The 20,864-nt window shown below is 42.9% G+C and overlaps 1 protein-coding gene across 2 annotated transcripts in view; it reads left to right on the top strand.

Moving 5' to 3' along the window:
• Positions 1 to 20,864, top strand: part of S6k (Ribosomal protein S6 kinase) — a 142,629-nt gene that overhangs the window by 68,460 nt on the left and 53,305 nt on the right. For both annotated transcript variants that reach the window (XM_068359148.1, XM_068359149.1), the window contains exon 3: positions 20,490 to 20,616. In XM_068359148.1, the coding sequence (XP_068215249.1) occupies positions 20,490 to 20,616 (127 nt within the window). The remainder of the gene's footprint in view (positions 1 to 20,489; positions 20,617 to 20,864) is intronic.

The following is a 20,864-nucleotide window of genomic DNA, read 5'->3' as shown; positions in this document are numbered from 1 at the left end:
TGGTGAATGATGCTTCTATATAACTTTATAAAAGAGCTGCAGGCTAAATGGGGCTTACCTGCAGTTGAATTAAATCTAGCTGACAGTTTTTTTTATGTTATGCTCCAAGAGAAGGGAAGATTGAATGTAAAAAAAAGGAAAAGGCCAGTTTCTCTTCACTTCCATCCCAGAAAAAACCCCGAACATCTGTCCTTGATCCAATACTAATGGTTCTATGAGAGGAGCTTAAGTAGCTATACCACCCGCTGTGCATCTGCTATAGGCCCTACAAAATTATTATTATTATTATTATTATTATTACTAGCCAAGCTACAACCCTAGTTGGAAAAGCAAGATGCTATAAGCCCAAGGGCTCCAATAGGGAAAAATAGCCCAGTGAGGAAAGGAAATAAATAAATGATGAAAATAAATTAACAATATACCATTCTAAAAACAGTAACAGCGTCAAAACAGATATGTCCTATATAAACTATTAACGTCATAAACAGATATGTCTTATATAAACTATAAAAAGACTCATGTCAGCGTGGTCAACATAAAAACATTTGCTCCAACTTTGAACTTTTGAAGTTCTACTGATTCAACTACCCGATTAGGAAGATCATTCCACATCTTCTTAACAGCTGGAATAAAACTTCTAGAATACTGTGTAGTATTGAGCCTCATGATGGAGAAGGCCTGGCTATTAGAATTAACTGCCTGCCTAGTATTACGAACAGGATAGCATTGTCCAGGGAGATCTGAGTGTAAAGGATGGTCAGAGTTATGAAAAATCTTATGCAACATGCATAATGAACTAATTGAACGACGGTGCCAAAGATTAATATCTAGATCAGGAATAAGAAATTAATAGACTGTAAGTTTCTGTCCAACAAATTAAGATGAGAATCAGCAGCTGAACACCAGACAGGAGAACAATACTCAAAACAAGGTAGAATGAAAGAATTAAAACACTTCTTCAAAATAGATTGATCACCGAAAATCTTAAAAGACTTTCTCAATAAGCCAATTTTTTGTGCAATTGAAGAAGACACAGACCTAATGTGTTTCTCAAAAGTAAATTTGCTGTCAAGAATCACACCTGAAATTTTGAGAGTCATACAAATTTAAAGAAACATTATCAATACTGAGATCCGGATGTTGAGGAGCCACCGTCCTTGACCTACTTACAATCATACTTTGAGTTTTGTTAGGTGTCTTGAGACCTGTGAGTCAATTCCCTCAGGTAATGGGCAGTGGAAGTAGTTTGATGTTTCCACACGCGTGTGTGTAGTACTTGCGCAAACATAGATTCTTCCTGAATACCAGGGTTGTACAAAACCCTCTGACATCATGTGCTCTAACTCAAGCTCTACCTTGGGTGGAAGGTGAGGATGGCAAAATGGTACAGTCAGTGATCTCCTTTAGCCAAGGGGAGATTATTTTTCCATTCATGATTCTCTGTGCTGATGAAAAGGTGTATGTGTAATCAGATTGCCTGCATATGTTTAAGGTAGCACCACAGTATCCTCACAGGACACAAAAGCAATGATTAAGATCGTCGTTTACCTCTTAATTCTTGGGATCAGGAAAGATGAAAACTTGGAATGCGGAATAGACGGATTCCCGGTTTTAGCAATTAACTCGTTGACAAAGAAGTATGAGACCTGCTTCGATTCCAAGGTATGAGAGATGTTAAAGAAGAGACCATGCAGCTCGCTAACCCACTTACCAGAGGCTAAGTGAAGTAGAAGGGATTCCTCTGAGTCCATCAAAATCAGCAAATCGTCCAGATATCGTTAAAGATGAATGCACTTGAGGGAACGAAGGACCTTGACAACGGTCCAGGGTGATGGTCTCACCTCTAACGGAGAACAAGTATATTTAAAGCGCTGTATGAGCATGGAGAGTTCTATCGAATAGGAAACCTCAACTCCTTTCAGCCTAGAAACCTGGCACAAGGTTGAACAATAGCTTTTCATTGCTGATACTGAGGAGTTTTTCCTTTCGGAGATAAAGTAAAAAATTGGCTAATAATGGGATAGAGGCTCCAAGAAGAGAAATACCCCGTCCACGACACGAACGACAGATGGCGCACTTGGCTTGATACATGGAGGTTGAAGACTTTTGGAGGTATCCGGACATCTCTCATGCAATTTCATGTGAAAAGTCTTTCATAGTGAGGAGATACTGGATAACCTCCACCTGAAGTTGAAGCGATTCCACTGTGCTGTGTAAAGTCTAGGCTTGGGGTTGGCACAACAGGTCGGGAAGGGAAAACAAATCCCTCGGAGCTTCAAAGCAGAATTAGAAGGTCCAGGTATCATTCTACTTGGAGTCATTTTGGGGCTACTAGAGTTATGCTGAGGTTGGGAGTGGTTCGAACTCGATTTAGTACACTCCTTATTAGGCAGAACGTCAGCAAAGAACATAAGTCGAGCTGTCCCTGGGGTGCTGGAACGAGTCTTCGAACTCTGCTCCGGATCTGGCATCGGTTAGCAATGAACTGGGAGTTTGTGCTTTGGTGATTTTGCAAACAGGTCGATTGTTGATGAAACCCATGAAGACTGGACCTTGGTTACTATCTGAGGATTTAAAGACCATTCTGAGTTTTTTTGCTATGATGTTCTATCTGCCTAGAATGAAGTGACTTGTCAGAGTAATTGAATTGGAAACCCCCCCCCCCCCCACTTTTGGATCTCTATTGCAAGCTGACAAAGCTGCAGTGACATATTGCCTCCTTGATTGTTTACATGTGCCACTACGGTAGTGGTGTCACTCATCAACACCACTGAATGATCCATTAAAATAGAGCATAAGTCTTGGAGCGTAAGAAGAGCTGCATTAAGCTTCAACACTTTGAAAAGGCATTACCGCTCTTGGTCAGATCATTGTCCTGACTCATATTGTGATGGAGGTGTGAATAACTGAAGGTCCGGTGAAGGTGTCAGAAAGTTTATCTTGCCCAGCTACCATTCCACTTCGTGTTTGGACTCTTCCCCTATTGGAACCATTGATAGAAGGGGCGTCAATATGTTGAGACCAGTGTCCCTTCTATTCCCATTGTAGTGACTGTAGGTGAGGACGACCATTTGGAATGAGATGTCCAGGGAGACTAGATGTCCCCATAACCTCTGTCACTTGTTAGTTGGCAGATGGGGCTAACAAAGGAAGGGGAAGTGCTGCCTCTTGCAGGTATGCTACCCTGTCCTGAGATGGAAAGATTTTACTGAGGACTGTGTTGATGTCCATTGTGAAGTAGATGAGCCTTTGCTTTGGCACTAGAATGGATTTTTCCTGATCCACCACGATCCCTAGATCGTGATAAAACCAAACCTGTCCGTTTCCATGAAGGAGAAGGTCGTCTTCTGAGTTCACCAAAATCGGCTAACCGTCCAGATGTCGTAAGAGACAAATTAAATTTGCTTATGCTCATGCTAATGGGAAGACTAGAGAAAACTTCTGCCGCTGTTGAGAGCCGGAAACAAAGAACCCCAAACTGGTGTACTCTGTTGGCCATGACAAAGAGAAGGTACTTCCTAAAGGCAGGATGGACTGGGATCGGGAACTACGTGTCCTTGAGATCAGTTGTCATCATGAAGTACAAAGGCCCGATCGACTGCCTTACTGGCTGCGATCTCCATCTTGAAAGGTGTTTGTAACACAAACTCATTCAGAGCTGACAGGTCTATGACTGGTCTCGAGCTTCTAAATGCCTTTTCTACAAGAGTTGACTGAAGAAGCCTGAGGCTGTGTCGCTGAGCTCTTGACTTTTGCCTGAAGGACTAAGGCCTTCACAGATCCCTGGCGATAGGACAATGACATCGCTCGTGGTTGAATTAGGGGAAGAGGAGAGCTGATGAACGGGAGAAGGTATCGGATTGAAGAACTAAAACTGCCCATCTCTTTCTTATGATGCCACCACTACCTCCATCTGGATTGCAGGCATCCTCCCACAGGTGGCATTGTGGGAGGATTTCCCCACCCCTAGGGTGTTGATATCCTCACCTTTTCCCTCTGAGTTGGCCCCACCCTTGATCTTGTCGGCTCTGAAAGGGCTGGTTCATTTCCCACCTCAGGATGGAAGTGGTAGGGCGAGAGTCGTTTCTTGTTGTAGGCATGTAGTCTGCCTAACTGGAGTCTTAAGATCTTGCCTGACCGGAAGTGGAGTTGGATTGTGGCTGCCACAAGGATACTGCCCTTTGTAGAAGACAAACTGGGCTGGCCTTCCTCCACTTCTCAGTTACTGCCTCAATTTCCTATGTTGGAAACAAAGAAGGACCCTTCAAGGAAGCATTCCTGAGATTTAAAATCTCCCACCACCCAAACTTGGAAACCTCAGTTCACCTCTTCAGGACCCAGTTTGCCCAATGGTTGGCTGCTTGATGTGTCAAGAACTCGATGGCTCTGGCTCCCCGTCGGATGATGTTTTTGAGACCCTTCCTCTTGTCAGTCCTGCAAGTCCTTGTCAGCCATGAGGTGGCTTGAAGAGTTGCTATTGCTGTGCTCTCCATGCTCATAGCCTCCGTTGATGAGGTAATAGATTGTGTCACTAGGTGGTCTGCTTTGACACCTGGCATCAGTGTGGCCACTGCAGGATCAAAAAGTAAGGTAGTACTTCCTCTGACGCGAGAAAGCTAGAGGAGTTATGCTGAGGATCTCCCTGCCCTAAGGGAATCTTTTCTTTCAGAGACCTGCACATCAACCTTGTCTAGCACCTCTGAGGCCAGGATTGACCAGGGAAGTTCTAGACAAGGTTTAGTGTCCCAAGATGCACAACATGGGGACCTAATAACGAGACAATCACAAACAAGGAAGCAATTAAAGACCTTGGTGTAATGTTAAACAGGAATATGTTATGCAACGACTGAATAGCAACACTGTCGGTTAAATGTAAAGCAAAAATGGGAATGCTATTCAGACACTTTAAAACAAGAAAAGCTGAACACATGATTATGCTTTACAAAACTTACGTACGTAGTACACTCGAGTACTGCAATGTGATATGGTACCCACACTTCCAAAAGGATATTGCACAAATAGAGAGTGTACAAATGTCCTTTACTGCCAGAAGAGAAGAAGTTAAGGACCTTGACTACTGGGAAAGACTGCAATTTTTAAAATTGTACAGTCTAGAAAGGAGAAGAGAACGCTACATGGTAATACAAGCATGGAAGCAAATCGAAGGAATTACTGAAAACATCATGGAGCTAAAAATATCAGAAAGAGCAAGCTGAGGTAGATTAATAGTGCCCAAAACTATACCAGGAAAACTAAGGAAGGCACACAGGACATTAATCCACTACGCACCAGCATCGATAATGCAGCGACTATTTAATGCGCTGCCAGCTCATCTAAGAAACATATCAGGAGTGAGCGTAGATGTGTTTAAGAATAAGCTTGATAAATACCTAAGATGCATCCCAGACCATCCAAGACTGGAAGATGCATTAGCAACTCTCTGGTGGAAATACGAGGTGCCATGGTTGATTGATGGCTGCTTTCCTTTCCTTGGGAAGAAAGCAAGGTCCTTCTCTCAAGCTATCATCCCTGAGAATGCAAGTTCAGACCTTCTAAAAGGTATATTCTGATTCACCTTCTTCCTTGTTTGGGGCCTTGGTCCGGGCAGTTGAGGAAGTTCACTGTCAGATTCGTGAAGAGTAGTCAAAAGCAATATTGTTCCTCTAATACCATACCCAGGAAGTCTCTCGCTTCACTCCTGAGAGGGGAATAATATCAAGAGAAGTAAGCAACTACATTCTGTTTGGGATATCCCTGTAGCTTGTGAGACCTGGGTTTCCCGGAGAGTTTGAGGGTCCACTGCGATATGGGACCTATTCTTTTGAATGCTGTTGAGGTCTTTCTTTTTCCTTCAGGCAATTGCCCTCAGAGAAAGGGAGTGGTGGTTAGGTGGTTGTCTCCTCTCCTTTGGGTTCTCGGTCCAGTCTGACACCAATTGAGATCTGTACCCTGTCCAGAGTGGACTATTGGTCCATTTCACCCCTTCTACGACTCCAAGGAGAGGGAGACTTAGAGGTCAATAATTGTCCACCAAGTTTGTCTCCCTGGGTGACAGAGAACCCTGATGAAGTCGGTAGACATCTCAACAGGTCTCCTGCTGCCTTCGATGGTCATTAAGCTTATAGGCACAATGCCCAGATCTTGTTTCTAAAACCTGAAGGACTTACATTTGTATAGCTAGGAAAAATATACAGTAAATTACTTTTAAAATTTCTTATTTGTTCCTACCTACACAAATACAAACCCTCATCCTTAAAAAGATTTAAGCTTTCAACGAAACTGGATATGGCTGTTAAACTTTAATGAGGTGGCAGCAGTTACAACTGGATGCCCACCGAGTCTTTCCTTGGTTTTTAGCCACTGGATAATACAGTCTTCCTTTCAGCATCCTCAAATGGCTGTTTTATGATGCCTTTTTTTTCTTAGAAATTTGTTATCAGATTGTCATTGGCGAGAGATATTTAGAAGGATGGATGGATTACCAGTGGTCTCCCAATATTGTACTGTTGCTGTGTGACAGTTTTCTGTGCAAATCGGCCAATATCCACATTCTTGTTCTTGTTAGACAGAATTCGTATTTGCTGTTTATTCCCTCGCTTGTGTGGCCTGGTGTTGACAACAATAACATATTCCGAAGTAGGTTGGTAATCCTGAAACTTTAATGAGGTGGCAGCAGTTACAACTGGATGCCCACCGAGTCTTTCCTTGGTTTTTAGCCACTGGATAATACAGTCTTCCTTTCAGCATCCTCAAATGGCTGTTTTATGATGCCTTTTTTTTCTTAGAAATTTGTTATCAGATTGTCATTTGCGAGAGATATTTAGAAGGATGGATGGATTACCAGTGGTCTCCCAATATTGTACTGTTGCTGTGTGACAGTTTTCTGTGCAAATCGGCCAATATCCACATTCTTGTTCTTGTTAGACAGAATTCGTATTTGCTGTTTATTCCCTCGCTTGTGTGGCCTGGTGTTGACAACAATAACATATTCCGAAGTAGGTTGGTAATCCTGAAACCTCGATATGTACCATCAGAGGAAGGTTTTACAACCACTGAGTATGGAGCAGATGGTCTCAGTGTCTTCTTGCTCCCGGAAAGGTGTTAAGGACGTATCACCTGATTGTACCATTGTTTCATCGAGTTCCTCTTCCACTTCTACCTCACCGTCTCATCACACTGCTGGTTGATATAGAAGGACTCCGCCCTTAATTTCCCCTTTATGAACAAAAAAATCCAAAGATCAATTAATAGGAGTTATGCACCTTTCTTTCTTCTTCTTGAATGATGTTATTCTCAATTTTGAGATAGAGAGAGAGAGAGTAGCAGTGTTAGCCAAGAATTTTCCCTTTTGGAATAAACATTACCACACTGCTTCGGCATAAGTAAATTTTCACTTTGTTAGGTGGAAGGGTACATATTAGGAACTTTCCAATCAACAAGTTGAAGTATTAGTATGAGGTACAGGTGCTCACACAATTGTGCTTTATTTCTCACAAGAGCATTTGCACTGCCAGTTGGAGGAGGACACCACTCTTCTTTCTTCTTGAAGATCTGTCTCTAATTTCGGTAGAGGGAAGCAGTACTTAATAAAAGTTGTTCCTTCAGGAATAAGCTTTGGTATTTGCCCCTGTTACAGTTACAGCATATTCGTTCTTGTAGTAAAGGCATTGCCCTTAATAGAGTGCTGCTCTTAACCCAAAGAAGACCTCATCTAAGATGTCCTGTCTGCATAGCTATATGTCTCAGAGCATGTTAGGGAGAAACAGTATGTGATACTGGTGTTTGATTGCCTGTTACCAGCACTTGGTTTCATACAAGAATGAACCCTTGTACCCTCTATCAGGATGAAGAGACACCACCCTCTTTTTATCTTTTTTCTGAAAATGTGGGAAAGACTGTGTATGCTGGAAACATATCTACTCAGGAGGATGACCCGAGCACATTGAACACCTTATATGTTCTTGCCTCTTATGTGAGGGGAGAGGTTACCTTTTGGAAATACTTCCTTCCTCACGAATACATTTCAGTATGAAGTTCAAATGTTCACTGCTCGTATTTGATACTACACCATTGGACATTTTACGTATGTCCTTTGGTGACATTTGGGTCACAGAACTTCTGGCATATGCTTCGTTCCAGTTTTCCCCATAAACGATCCAGATGGGAAACGAACCTAGGATCATTATCATTGCTTTTATGGGCTCTGAAATATTCCTTTCCTGAGCTCTGATATTTTGTCATGCTCTTTTCCTTCATGTTTCGTCATTGCATGAACATTCTGGTAATAGTCTCTACGTATAAGACAAGTCTCTTTTCGTGTTAACAAAGAAGTATGAGACCTGCTTCGATTCCAAGGTATGAGAGATGTTGAAGAAGAGACCATGCAGCTCGCTAACCCACTTACCAGAGGCTAAGTGAAGGAGAAGGGATTCTTCTGAGTCCATCAAAATCAGCTAATCGTCCAGATATCGTTAAAGACGAATGCACTTGAGGGAACGAAGGATCTTGACAACGTTCCAGGGTGATGGTCTCAATCATCATTTCCCACGTGATTGGCCACAATTGAGAATCTTATGATAGGTAACCACAATTGGGAATCATACAAATGGCAGCTTCAAGTGTGAAATATGCAATCATCAGCTGCGATCATGAGTCTCACAGTTAGGAACCACATGATCCAGAATAGTGATCAGGCTCCACACAATCGTTATTTACTTTTGTTCTTTGGCCGATTGTTACCATCAAGTAACCTGGTATCTAGTTGAAATTTTTCTATTACTTGCTCCTTCTAAACACTCATACTGCCCTGAAAAGAATTAGGAAGAGTTTAACGAAGCACAGGACGACCAATCTAGCAGGTGCTGTGCTGTACCAACCCAACCAACTCCTTCAGTATGAAATTCAAGAGCTCTTGCTCCTGCTACCAGTGATTGAACAAGCACGAGGGCTGCTGGTCAGGACGTGAGCACCCTGCCTCATCTCTCTACTGCCTCAGGACACTTTGGTGACACCATTGCTAGAGATCGGCGTAAGAGCTGATACTGTTCATTGACCTAGGTCTTCTTGCGCTTGGAGAACAAGCCGTGACTGAGTTTTCCTAGACATCAAGATCTTCCAACTTGGTTGCAAGTTGAGGGTTGGAGTATGTGACTTCTCAAATCCGATCTCAGAACTCGTACAGGCACTAAGAAGCCACACCATGCTCGTGCTGTTTTTGGAAAGGATCCTCTCCAATCTTGTGTAAGTATTGGATTGCCCTGTTCCTGTTCGTGGACTGGTTGGCATGCATTCTAGAAGGAGAAGGATTCTTCAGTGAAATTTTGACATGTCACCAAAGAAGACCACGAAGACTAATCGATAGGAGTCCGTACGAGGGATTATTATTGTTATTATTATTATTATTATTATTATTATTATTATTATTATTATTATTATTATTATTATTAGCTAAACTACAACCCTGGTTGGAGAAACAAGATGCTGTAAGTCCTAGGGCTCCAACAGGGAAAAATACCCCAGTGAGGAAAGGAAGTAAATAAACGATATAAAAAGTAATAAACAATTGAAATAAAATATTTTAAAAACATTAACATTAAAACATATATTTCATATATTAACTATAAAAAGACATGTCAGCCTATTTAACATAAAAATATTAGCTGCAAGTTTGAACTTTTGAAGTTCTACTGATTCAACTACCCGATTAGGAAGATCATTCCTACAGTTTCTCTCCCCTTGACAGATATAGTTCCGGATAGAGATTGATCTTCTCATGGTGGGAATCCTAATACATTCTCATCTCAGTCGCAAGGTAAGCGGATACATTCTAGGAACATATCCTTCCCTTAATAGACATATCAGCACTCAGTACAGAAACTTGCACTCCAGCAACATGTGCTCAGTTCTTACAGGTACGAGCACACACACTACTGGTAGCAACTATGTATGGGAGTGATCAGTAGATCTAGATCCAGTAGGGACTGAGCCATCGTCCTTCTCCTGGCATCATTACTGTCTGTCGATTTGGCATTAAAAACAGGTATCTGATGTAAGATTAAAGCAAGGGGACACGTCTTTCTCTGCTCCAGGATCTCCTACCATGAAAGCAGCTTTTATGGTCAGTCTGGCATTAACTTTCTTAAGGTTTGGTTGGTGCAGTCATATACTTCGCCGCAGCCCAAACTCAACAGGCAGAAGGCAAGGAACTTTCTGACTCTAAAGCCTCCTTGCCAGTGTATCGACCCCTAAAAAACACAAGAGAGAGAGAGAGAGAGAGATGCACTCAAAGGACTTCTAGGGGTTCCCAAGGCCTTTACAGTCAACTCTTCCAGTGAAGAAGTCATCTGTAGCTTTGGTACAGACTGGTCATAGGTACTGAATTTATTCCCATTCAAAGGAAGACAGCAAGTACCTTATGGTCTGCCATCAGGAAGGAGACATCTTCTATTCAGTGAACATGAAGCATATCCATTCTTTGGTCTGTCGGAATCCCCTCTTCATTCTTTAGTCTTTAGTTTTCAGTTCAAACCATAGCTTCAAACTACCTTATACCCCAAGGGTTCATGGTTACCTTTCTGGTGCCTTCTAGATCAAGACTTACCTCATAGGTTTTCTTTACAATCTGTTTGTCCTGTCCTGCTTAAAGGCCAAAGAAGTTTATCTCCTTTTGCTACAATACAAGAATCGTTTTTTATTGATAATCCAGCCGCATGGCTAGGCAGACATAGAGGTCCAAAATTTAGGGATAACACATATAATATTCATTTCACTAAACGGAGGGAAGTAACTTAATTGCTTCCATACGACCAAGACCTTATAACTGGGGAAACCCATTCTACATGGGCTCCCACACTAACTATTACCTCACGATTATGGAAAGCATCAAAATTAAGCAGCCAGTTATTTTCCTACCTTTTGGTTTCAGTGGAATAGGAAATTCTGTATGATTGGGCATTTTGGCTGACTGACTATTTTCTCTCGGGGAGTTCCATTCGAACCCCACCTCTTGACATCTTGCCGTTCACAGACTAATCTAAGGAGTATGAGACTTACAATGTTTATATGATCACCTCAAGGAAGTGATTCTTGGAAAAAATGGTCACTTTTTCAACCTACTAGTAACTTGCATTAGACTGCTGTATAAGTAGGATTGGTAAAGTACTCGATACATGTAGAGACAACACACTTCCATTTTTTGGCTTTCGTCAATGAATGGGTTCAATTTATAGACTTTTAATAAATAGGCACACACTTTAAGTTGATAAGGTAGGCCTGTTTGCTAGATTTGTCCGAGTAGGAGGACTATGCAAGCAAAGATGCTCGGTAGACAGTAACTCCATGCAGGACCATTTGTGATCTCTACAACATTACAGGCCAAAAAAGCTTCATAGTTCAGGTTTTCCCCATCATTCAATTAACTCTCCTTTCAGTTGGACAGGAACTTCAAGTTACTGCTACTCAATCCCAGTCTGTCGGCAGTATTAAAGGTGTGTTACAACATTCATGGGGATTCTACAGTATATGCTTCCACCTTTCTTCCCATCTTCCCATTTCACCGACCATTTAAATGTCGCTTGATGACAGATGTTTGGCAGGAACCTGGTCACTCCCAGGCACCCATACACTATGGTATCATCTTCTTAATGAAAGCTAAGAATTAACAAGACCATGTGGAGCTCCTAGGGCGCTAAATCTGCTGGAAATGTTACACAAGTTCACAGAGTTCTCAGCGTTACCCACTCGAACAGCGGAATGGGCTCAGATAAGGCTTTGACACTTGAATATTTTCAATAAGCATAGTCCTGATGAAAGCAAGTAGGAAACAGCATGGCTCTACCTGTGCCATATGCCATTCTTAAGAATAGAGGGTCTCCAACACCCAGGTTCAGGAGTTCGGGTACATAACCTAGAACCCAATCCTTCACGACCTATCTTTCTTCATCTCTTCCTTACAAGAAGTGACTAGTAGGAACAAGAATAACTTTCCTCCCATTTCTGGGAGAATGCTACTATTCCTCCTTCAATGGAAAGAATATGGAAAGATCCTAGAATACTGTTTCTTTCTGGTTTTGTAAGTCTTTCCCTACAGGTAAAGAGATGTAGGGACCATACCATATACTGTACAGAAAGTCAGACATGTCTAATACAGTATATCCCAGCTCTCAGGAAAAACCTATCAGGGCCGCAATTCTTGAAGACAAAAGTCTGATAATGACAGAGCTGTCTCTGACCACTGCCAAGTATACCCTAATGTCCTTGGATACTGGCTGCCTTGGTCAGGTGGTAGTTACTCAATAAATTGTGTAGTAAAGATAGCCGTCATGATATAAGTCTAGAACGAGAGGTAAATCAACTTGCCCCTCTTTCTTTCCCTTCCTTCAGGTGCAGTAGTTGCTCCATCATTTTCTGGATTGGATGTTATATGTACCAACAGCTCTTACGAGTAAGTCTTGTTTAGAAGTTTCTCCACCATCTTCCAAAACTAGGAGAAGAATTACCAAATGTCTGTAACTCACTTTTCATAATGACAGTACATTCTGGCAACATATCCTCCATTGATAGCTTAGTGGCCCATTGATTGGTCAGGGCTTCCCTTCTACCCTGCATTAACTGCTGCCACCTCATTAAAGTTTTATCAGCAGTATCCAACTTCACTGAAAGCATACTCCTATTAAAGGAGTCAGGGTTGTATAATTAGGAAAAATACAAATTACTTTCAATTTTTGTAATATGTCATACATGGGATTTCATTAAACCACTACACACATCATGTAGCATCATGTCCATATATGCCCTTTCCAGGCTACAGATTCCTTGTTTCCTTTCCAGTCTTTATAATGTTTTTTCCTTGGGTGTTTTTGGTCTTGATATTTCTACTCTCTTATCATTTTGACCATTCATTCTTTTGGAAAAGCTTCTAGTAATTTCATTTTTACATTCTTATAAAGTTTCAGTTCCATATCTTTTATCTCAAATATTTTGTGTCAGTAACTTTACTGCATACTGTACATGTTGTTTGTACTGTGGTACAGTATTGTACTGTGACTTGTTATAGTCTACTTTTTTTCAATATTAATCTTACCCGATAATCATGTAGCTGTCAACTCTGTTGCCGACAGAAATCTACGGTCGGGATACGCCAGCGATCGCTATACAGGTGGGGGTGAACACCACAGCGCCATCTGTGGTCAGGTACTCTAGTACTTCTTGTCAACACCACCTCAATTTTTCCTCTGTCGTGCCTCCGGCTAGACCTACATGGATACGCTGTTGATTCTGGAGTTATTGCTCACGATTTGGTGATGTATTTGCTCTAGAGTTTAGCCTTCGCTATTCAGGAAGCTATATCATTAGTTTAGCAAGTTTTTGGAATTAATTTGATTTAATTTTTGATTTAATTTTGGTACGAAGAGAGTGTGAACTCTCTTTCACTTTTAAATGGCCGACCCTTCCCTTAGACAGAAGTGTTGGTGTCGAAGAGAGTATAGACTCTCTTAATTTTGCTTAACAAAGTTATAGATTTATTTTATATCTCTCCGCCTTTTATAGGCCTCTTTGATTAACTTCCTTTTATTATAAACTTATTAAAATTAATTTTTATATTTGTTTATATTCGACCTTTCCTAATAGTAGGCGGTCTTTTCTTGGAACCGAAGTTAATTAACTTTGAGCCCGTCATTTCGTTTTTACCTGTTAACATATTATGCTATTTTAATGTTTTTGAAAGAATTTCTTTGATAGTCTTGTACTGTTTTCAAAGTTGAACTAACGTTTTGTTTTGTCTCTGCAGTTGTTGACGTTCAGAACGTTCAACTTGCGCTCTATCGTTACGATAGAGAGAGAGTCTATCACGGTGTCACGTTGCAGTAAGAGTAAACCGATTCTAGCGTTTTGTTCATTCTTTCTTAGCTTAAATGGTTCTATTCTAATAAAGGAACTTTTTATTTGGGAAACCTTTCAGTTTTTTTTCCTTTAACAATAATATGTTTTAACGATATATATAATTGGGCTCTTCTCTCAGGTGCTAAGTCAAGAGAGAGAGAGAGAGAGATAGAGACGGAGGGAGAGAGAGGAGGATAAACGTTTCGTTCAAGCGGGTAACGTTGTTATCGTTTTTGCTCTTCTCCCTAGTCTCTTTAGAGGAAGAAGGTAAACGTTTCTAGAGTTTTATTCTTGTTCTCAGACTTTATGCGGTGAGAGATTTTAAACGTAGTTTATTTGATCTAGTGTTTAATCTCTTTTCCAGCCACTGAATTATTTATCTTTCATTATGTTTTTCTGTTACATTGTAATACTGTTTTCGCAATTACTAACTTGTAATGAAGGATAGAATTGCGTGTTTCAGGTACAAACCACTTAAAGTTTCGAGTTCAGTGAAATAAGTGCAAACAGAAAATCAAAAGTGATAAAGTGATAGCGCAAAGTGTTACAGTGTTGCGTTCGAGGGTTCGTCTGTTCGTGCCAGTTGTTCGCCTAGTCTGGGACCTCTTACAAGCTCCCAAGCCCAGGGGAGAAGTAATGTCGAAGGACTTATGGGTTCAGCAGGCCTTGATCGACGAACAGACGTTTCCCTCCGTGGTTTCGGGTGTAACCAACTCACGTAGCCGACGTGATCACCCCACCCACACAAAGACGAGAGAGCCCATTTATTCCTCGTCTGCGGAAGAGGTTTCTCGCAGAAACCATGGACCAAATCTTGCAGCTTTTAAGTGCAAGTCGGTCCCTTCCGCGCAAGTCCAACTCCTAGGTGGTGCCATTAGCACTGGGTCAGTTCGGACTTGCTGCAGTACGACAACTGCACACCTCCCAGAGAGGCAAGGTGGTATCGCAACAGACAGTAACTCCGTCTGTTGCCGCACCAGCTGTTTTAGACCCTCAGTTTCAACGGACAGTAGCTCCGTTTGTTGTTGTCTTTCTTAAACTCTAGTGGTCTATGCTGCTGACAATGCAGTCTCAGCTTGCGGTGTTAATGCAGGAGTTTCAGGCAGAGAAGGTTAACACACCTCCTCCTGCGAGCGCTCCTCCACCTCTACGCAGTCCAGCCTGCCAGACGTATGATGTTGAGGTTCCTCAAGCTACCTCCATGCGTGAGCTGCCGCATTGGGAGTTGCCAGATACCAGCTCTGTGCAGCAACCTCCACTTTCCTTGAGGCAGGAGCCTCTTGCCACGCGGCAACCTCCTCAACACTTGAGGCAGGAGCCTTATGCTTTGCAGCAACCTCCTCTACCCTTGAGGTAGGAGCCTCATGCGTTGCGATTACCTCCTCCATCCTCGAGGCAGCTACCTCTTGCGGTGCGACAACCTCCACCATCCTCGAGGCAGCAACCTCAACTCCACCTCTGCGCAGTCCACCCTGCCAGACGTATGATGTTGAGGTTCCTCAACCTACCTCCACGCGTGAGCTGCCGCATTGGGAGTTGCCAGATACCAGCGCTATGCAGCAACCTCTTGCGTTGCGGCAACCTCCACCATCCTTGAGGCAGCAACCTCAACTCTTGCGGCAGCCACCTCCACTCTTGAGGCAAGAACCTCAACTCTTGAATGGGCTCTCGTGGCATGGTTGGTTTCGACCTGGCCTTTCATTAGAAGGGGCTAGCGTTCGATCCCAAGTATGAGGTAGAAATTTATTTCTATTTGAACACGATGTTGTGTTGATATTTATCCATATTGACTCATTAGGGGTAATTTGAATGAATTACTACCAATTGTGTCACGTGGTGGCCCGGGGAAATCTGGTAAAACTCGCTGGTAAAGAGACTGATGTCTCACCAGGTAAATCCTCGGACAGCTAGATTAGTGTCAGGTTCAGATTTCTTTAAAAAATCCTCCTCTACCCATGAGGCAGCCTCATGCTTATGAGGAGCCTCATGCTATGCGGCATCCTCCTCAAACCATGAGGCAAAAGCCTCATGCTATGCGGCAACCGCCTCAACCCATGAGGCAGGAGCCTCATACTATGCGGCATCCTCCTCAACGCATGCGGCATAAGCCTCATCCCTTGCAGCTTGAGCCTCATCCCATGCAGCATGAGTCTCATACCATGCAGCATGAGCCTCATCCCATGCAGCATGAGCCTCATCCCATGCAGCATAAGCCGCACGCCATGCAACATGCTCTACTTACCTTACAGCATGCTCTACATACAGCATGCTCTGCATACCTTACCGCATGCTTCTCAGTCACACATCTTTGGTTGTTGCCAACTCACTAGACTGTCAAGCAGTTTCATAACGTTGCCTTCTAGTCTGCTGCTTTTGCACCAGTGAAACCCTCACTGAGAGAACTTAGCTTTTCTCGGATATGGTTCCTGTAGATGAGAAAGTGCTATTCTCCCTCCTTCTGATTTTCCCTTGAGGACTCTGTCATTTGGAGAGGAGCCTTTAGCTGCTTAGCCTCCTATGGACTTTTATTTAAGCATAGCATGCTTCCAGGTAGGGTAATGGTTCCACTTCAGTCGCTAACCCCGTCTGTTACCACACCTGCTCCCATAGACCTTGAGCTGTGTTGCAAGACATGCAGTCCAAGCTTAGTCCTTGTTAGAGGATTTTTTGTTTACGGAGTCAGTGTGTCACTGGGAAGACGTTCAACAACCAGCAGAAGTGTCTGGTTGTGACGCAGTGCGGCAACCTCAGCAACCCGATAAGGAGTTGTCTGTACGACCCAGACAGTCTAGACAGCTTCGGGTTGTCACTGTACTTCCTCGCTTCCCCATGGTTGACAGTTCACAGACTGTGCAGCAGTACCATGATCTTGTGTCCGGCTCCGTCAGACGACTAGCTTTTAAGAGCTCCCACAAGTCGTCGCTGTCTGGAGATTCTCAGATAGACTATGGATCTGACCAAGGAACTGGGCCTCCTGGTCAATTTAGAGGAGTCCCAGCTCGTCCCATCCCAGACCATTGTCTACCTGGGTATGGATCTTCAGAGTCGAGCTTTTCGGGCTTTTCCGTCGGCCCCAAAGATATACTAAGCCCTAGATTGCATCCAGAGCATGCTGAGAAGGAACCGATGCTCAGTCAGGTAGTGGATGAGTCTAACAGGGACACTTTCATCGCTGGCACTGTTCATCGAGTTAGGGAGACCCCATCTCCCCCCCTTCAGTATCATCTAGCGGCTCACTGGATAAAGGACATGACGCTAGAGACGATCTCAGTTCCTGTTTCCGAAGAGAGGAGGTCTACTCTCACGTGGTGAAAGAACAGCTTTCTTCTCAAGGAAGTCTACCTTTGGCTGTTCAGAAACCCGACCGCCGTCTCTTCTCTGACGCATCAGACACGGGCTGGGTTGCGACTTTGGACGGACAGGAATGCTCGGGAACATGGAATCAGGAGCTAAGGACACTTCACATCTATTGCAAGGAGCTGTTGGCGGTTCATCTGGCCTTGATAAACTTCAAGTCCCTCCAGCTTAACAAGGTGGTGGAGGTGGACTCTGACAACACCACAGCCTTGGCTTACATCTCCAAGCAGGGAGGGACTCATTCGTGGAAGTTGTTCTAGATCGCAAGGGACCTCCTCATCTGGTTAAAAGATCGAAAGCTCACGCTGGTAACGAGGTTCATTCAGGGCGATATGAATGTCATGGCAGATCGCCTTAGCCGGAAGGGTCAGGTCATCCCCACAGAGTGGACCCTTCACAAGAATGTTTGCAGCAGACTTTGGGCCCTGTGGGGTCAGCCAACCATAGATCTGTTCGCTACCTCGATAACCTAGAGGCTCCCGTTGTATTGTTCTCCGATTCCAGACCCAGCAGCAGTTCACGTGGATGCTTTTCTGCTGGATTGGTCCCATCTCGACCTGTATGCATTCCCGCCGTTCAAGATTGTCAACAGGGTACTTCAGAAGTTCGCCTCTCGCAAAGGGACACGGCTGACGTTGGTTGGCTCCGCTCTGGCCCGCGAGAGAATGGTTCATAGAGGTACTGCAATGGCTGGTCGACATTCCCAGGACTCTTCCTCTAGGAGTGGACCTTCTACGTCTACCTCACGTAAAGAAGGTACATCCAAACCTCCACGCTCTTCGTCTGACTGCCTTCAGACTTTCGAAAGACTCTCAAGAGCTAGGGGCTTTTCGAAGGAGGCAGCCAGAGCGATTGCCAGAGCAAGGAGGACATCCACTCTCAGAGTCTATCAGTCTAAAGGGGAAGTCTTCCGAAGCTGGTACAAGGCCAATGCAGTTTCCTCATCCAGTACCACTGTAACCCAGATTGCTGACTTCCTGTTACATCTAAGGAACGTAAGATCCCTTTCAGCTCCTACGATTAAGGGTTACAGAAGTATGTTGGCAGCGGTTTTCCGCCACAGAGGCTTGGATCTTTTCACCAACAAAGATCTACAGGACCTCCTTAGGTCTTTTAAGACCTCAAAGGAACGTCGGTTGTCCACTCCAGGCTGGAATCTAGACGTGGTCCTAAGGTTCCTTATGTCATCAAGATTTGAACCTCTCCAATCAGCCTCTTTTAAGGACCTCACATTAAAAACTCTTTTCCTCGTGTGCTTGACAACAGCTAAAAGAGTAAGTGAGATCCACGCCTTCAGCAGGAACATAGTTTTCACATCTGAAACGGCTACATGTTCCTTGCAGCTCGGTTTTTTGCTAAAACGAGCTTCCTTCACGTCCTTGGCCTAAGTCGTTCGAGATCCCAAGCCTGTCCAACTTGGTGGGGGACGAACTGGAGAGAGTACTTTGCCCAGTTAGAGCTCTTAGGTACTATTTAAAAAGGTCATAACCTTTACGAGGACAATCAGAAGCCTTATGGTGGGCTATCAAGAAGCCTTCTCTTCCAAGGTCTAAGAACTCAGTTTCTTACCTATTCAGGCTCCTGATTAGGGAAGCACATTCTCATCTGAAGGAAGAAGACCTTGCTTTGCTGAAGGTAAGGACACATGAAGTGAGAGCTGTGGCTACTTCAGTGGCCCTCAAACAGAACCGTTCTCTGCAGAGTGTTATGGATGCAACCTATTGGAGAAGCAAGTCAGTGTTCGCATCATTCTATCTCAAAGATGTCCAGTCTCTTTACGAGAACTGCTACACCCTGGGACCATTCGTAGCAACGAATGCAGTAGTAGGCGGGGGCTCAGCCACTACATTCCCATAATCCCATAACCTTTTTAACCTTTCTCTTGAATACTTTTTATGGGTTGTACGGTCGGCTAAGAAGCCTTCCACATCCTTGTTGATTTGGCGGGTGGTCAATTCTTTCTTGAGAAGCGCCGAGGTTAAAGGTTGTGATGAGGTCCTTTAGTATGGGTTGCAGCCCTTTATACTTCAGCACCTAAGAGTCGTTCAGCATCCTAAGAGGACCGCTACGCTCAGTAAGAAAGACGTACTTAATAAAGGCAGAGTAACGGTTCAAGTCGTCTTCCTTACCAGGTACTTATTTATTTTGTTATTTTTGAATAACTAATAAAATAAAATACGGGATACTTAGCTTCTGTGTTAACATGTATGCTGGTCTCCACCCACCACCCTGGGTGTGAATCAGCTACATGATTATCGGGTAAGATTAATATTGAAAAATGTTATTTTCATTAGTAAAATAAATTTTTGAATATACTTACCCGATAATCATGATTTAATTGACCCACCCTTCCTCCCCATAGAGAACCAGTGGACCGAGGAAAAAATTGAGGTGGTGTTGACAAGAAGTACTAGAGTACCTGACCACAGATGGCGCTGTGGTGTTCACCCCCACCTGTATAGCGATCGCTGGCGTATCCCGACCGTAGATTTCTGTCGGCAACAGAGTTGACAGCTACATGATTATCGGGTAAGTATATTCAAAAATTTATTTTACTAATGAAAATAACATTTTATGATAGATACCATGAGGCATGTTTAAACCAACAGCATTGCTCTCGGCACAGTACACAGAGAATGCAGATCGTGATCTCACAGAAACAATTCCCTTGAACCATCCACATAATAATTGCTAGCTAATCGAGGAGAATACATCTTGATTAGAATTAATAGGTAAACAATCTGGAGAACGTGTGAACTTAACCTTGTCGATAGAGAAACTGAAAGGACAAAGAGAGATTGGCATGCCAGTTCTGGTCTTCTTATCACATCCTGCTAGAATATTCCATTCTTTTATTAAAGGGCATGGATTTTATTGAAGGGAAAAAATGGGAAAGTATAAAAAAGGTTTAGAATTTTTGGTTAAATGTTTAAGCAGAGATTCTAGGTAAGAAGCAATATGAACATCAGGTGAGTTTAGAAAAAAAGGAATTTTATGAAAATTCCAATTTTTTAGGATGTTACTAGAGCATCATTTGAATAATCAATGTAGAGGGTTGTGGAAACTTTTCCTTAGGCTAAAAATTGTAAAACTTCCAGCATTGAAATGTTAATAAATTACAGTGTATGGAATTATCAGTTTATGCAAAAGTTAATGTTAATTACTTTGAATGTAGAATCAAGAAAAGTGATTGTAGAGTTAATGATGGGTATGTGTGTGTTTCTCCTACTCATTATATTTTTGCTTTACAGAGCAGAGGGTATTGAGACCTTGCAGCTGTCAGATAGCACTGTTAATCCTGGTGCAGAGAAAGCACGCCCCTCAGATTTTCAGCTCTTGAAAGTACTGGGCAAAGGTGGATATGGAAAAGTATTTCAGGTATGGCAAACAAAAGTACCTTATATCTTGTTACTTACTACTGACATGAATTAGTGGTACTATGGAAGTAATATACAAGTCTTGCGAGTTTGTGTATAATAGGTGGAAAGTTTATGAATACTGTATTTATTTGTAATCTCTTGGGAAATTATTTCATAAAACGATGTGTATAAGTTGTAGAGGTATGGTTTTATCGTTTTCTGAAAAGTTTAGCTGCTTAAAGCAGATAATGATGTGAGTTTATTATG

This window comes from Palaemon carinicauda, chromosome 35 (assembly GCF_036898095.1).
Source record: "Palaemon carinicauda isolate YSFRI2023 chromosome 35, ASM3689809v2, whole genome shotgun sequence".
NCBI lineage: Eukaryota > Metazoa > Arthropoda > Malacostraca > Decapoda > Palaemonidae > Palaemon > Palaemon carinicauda.
The sequence above is the reverse complement of the archived record's forward strand: the minus strand, read 5'-3'. Positions and strand labels throughout refer to the sequence as shown.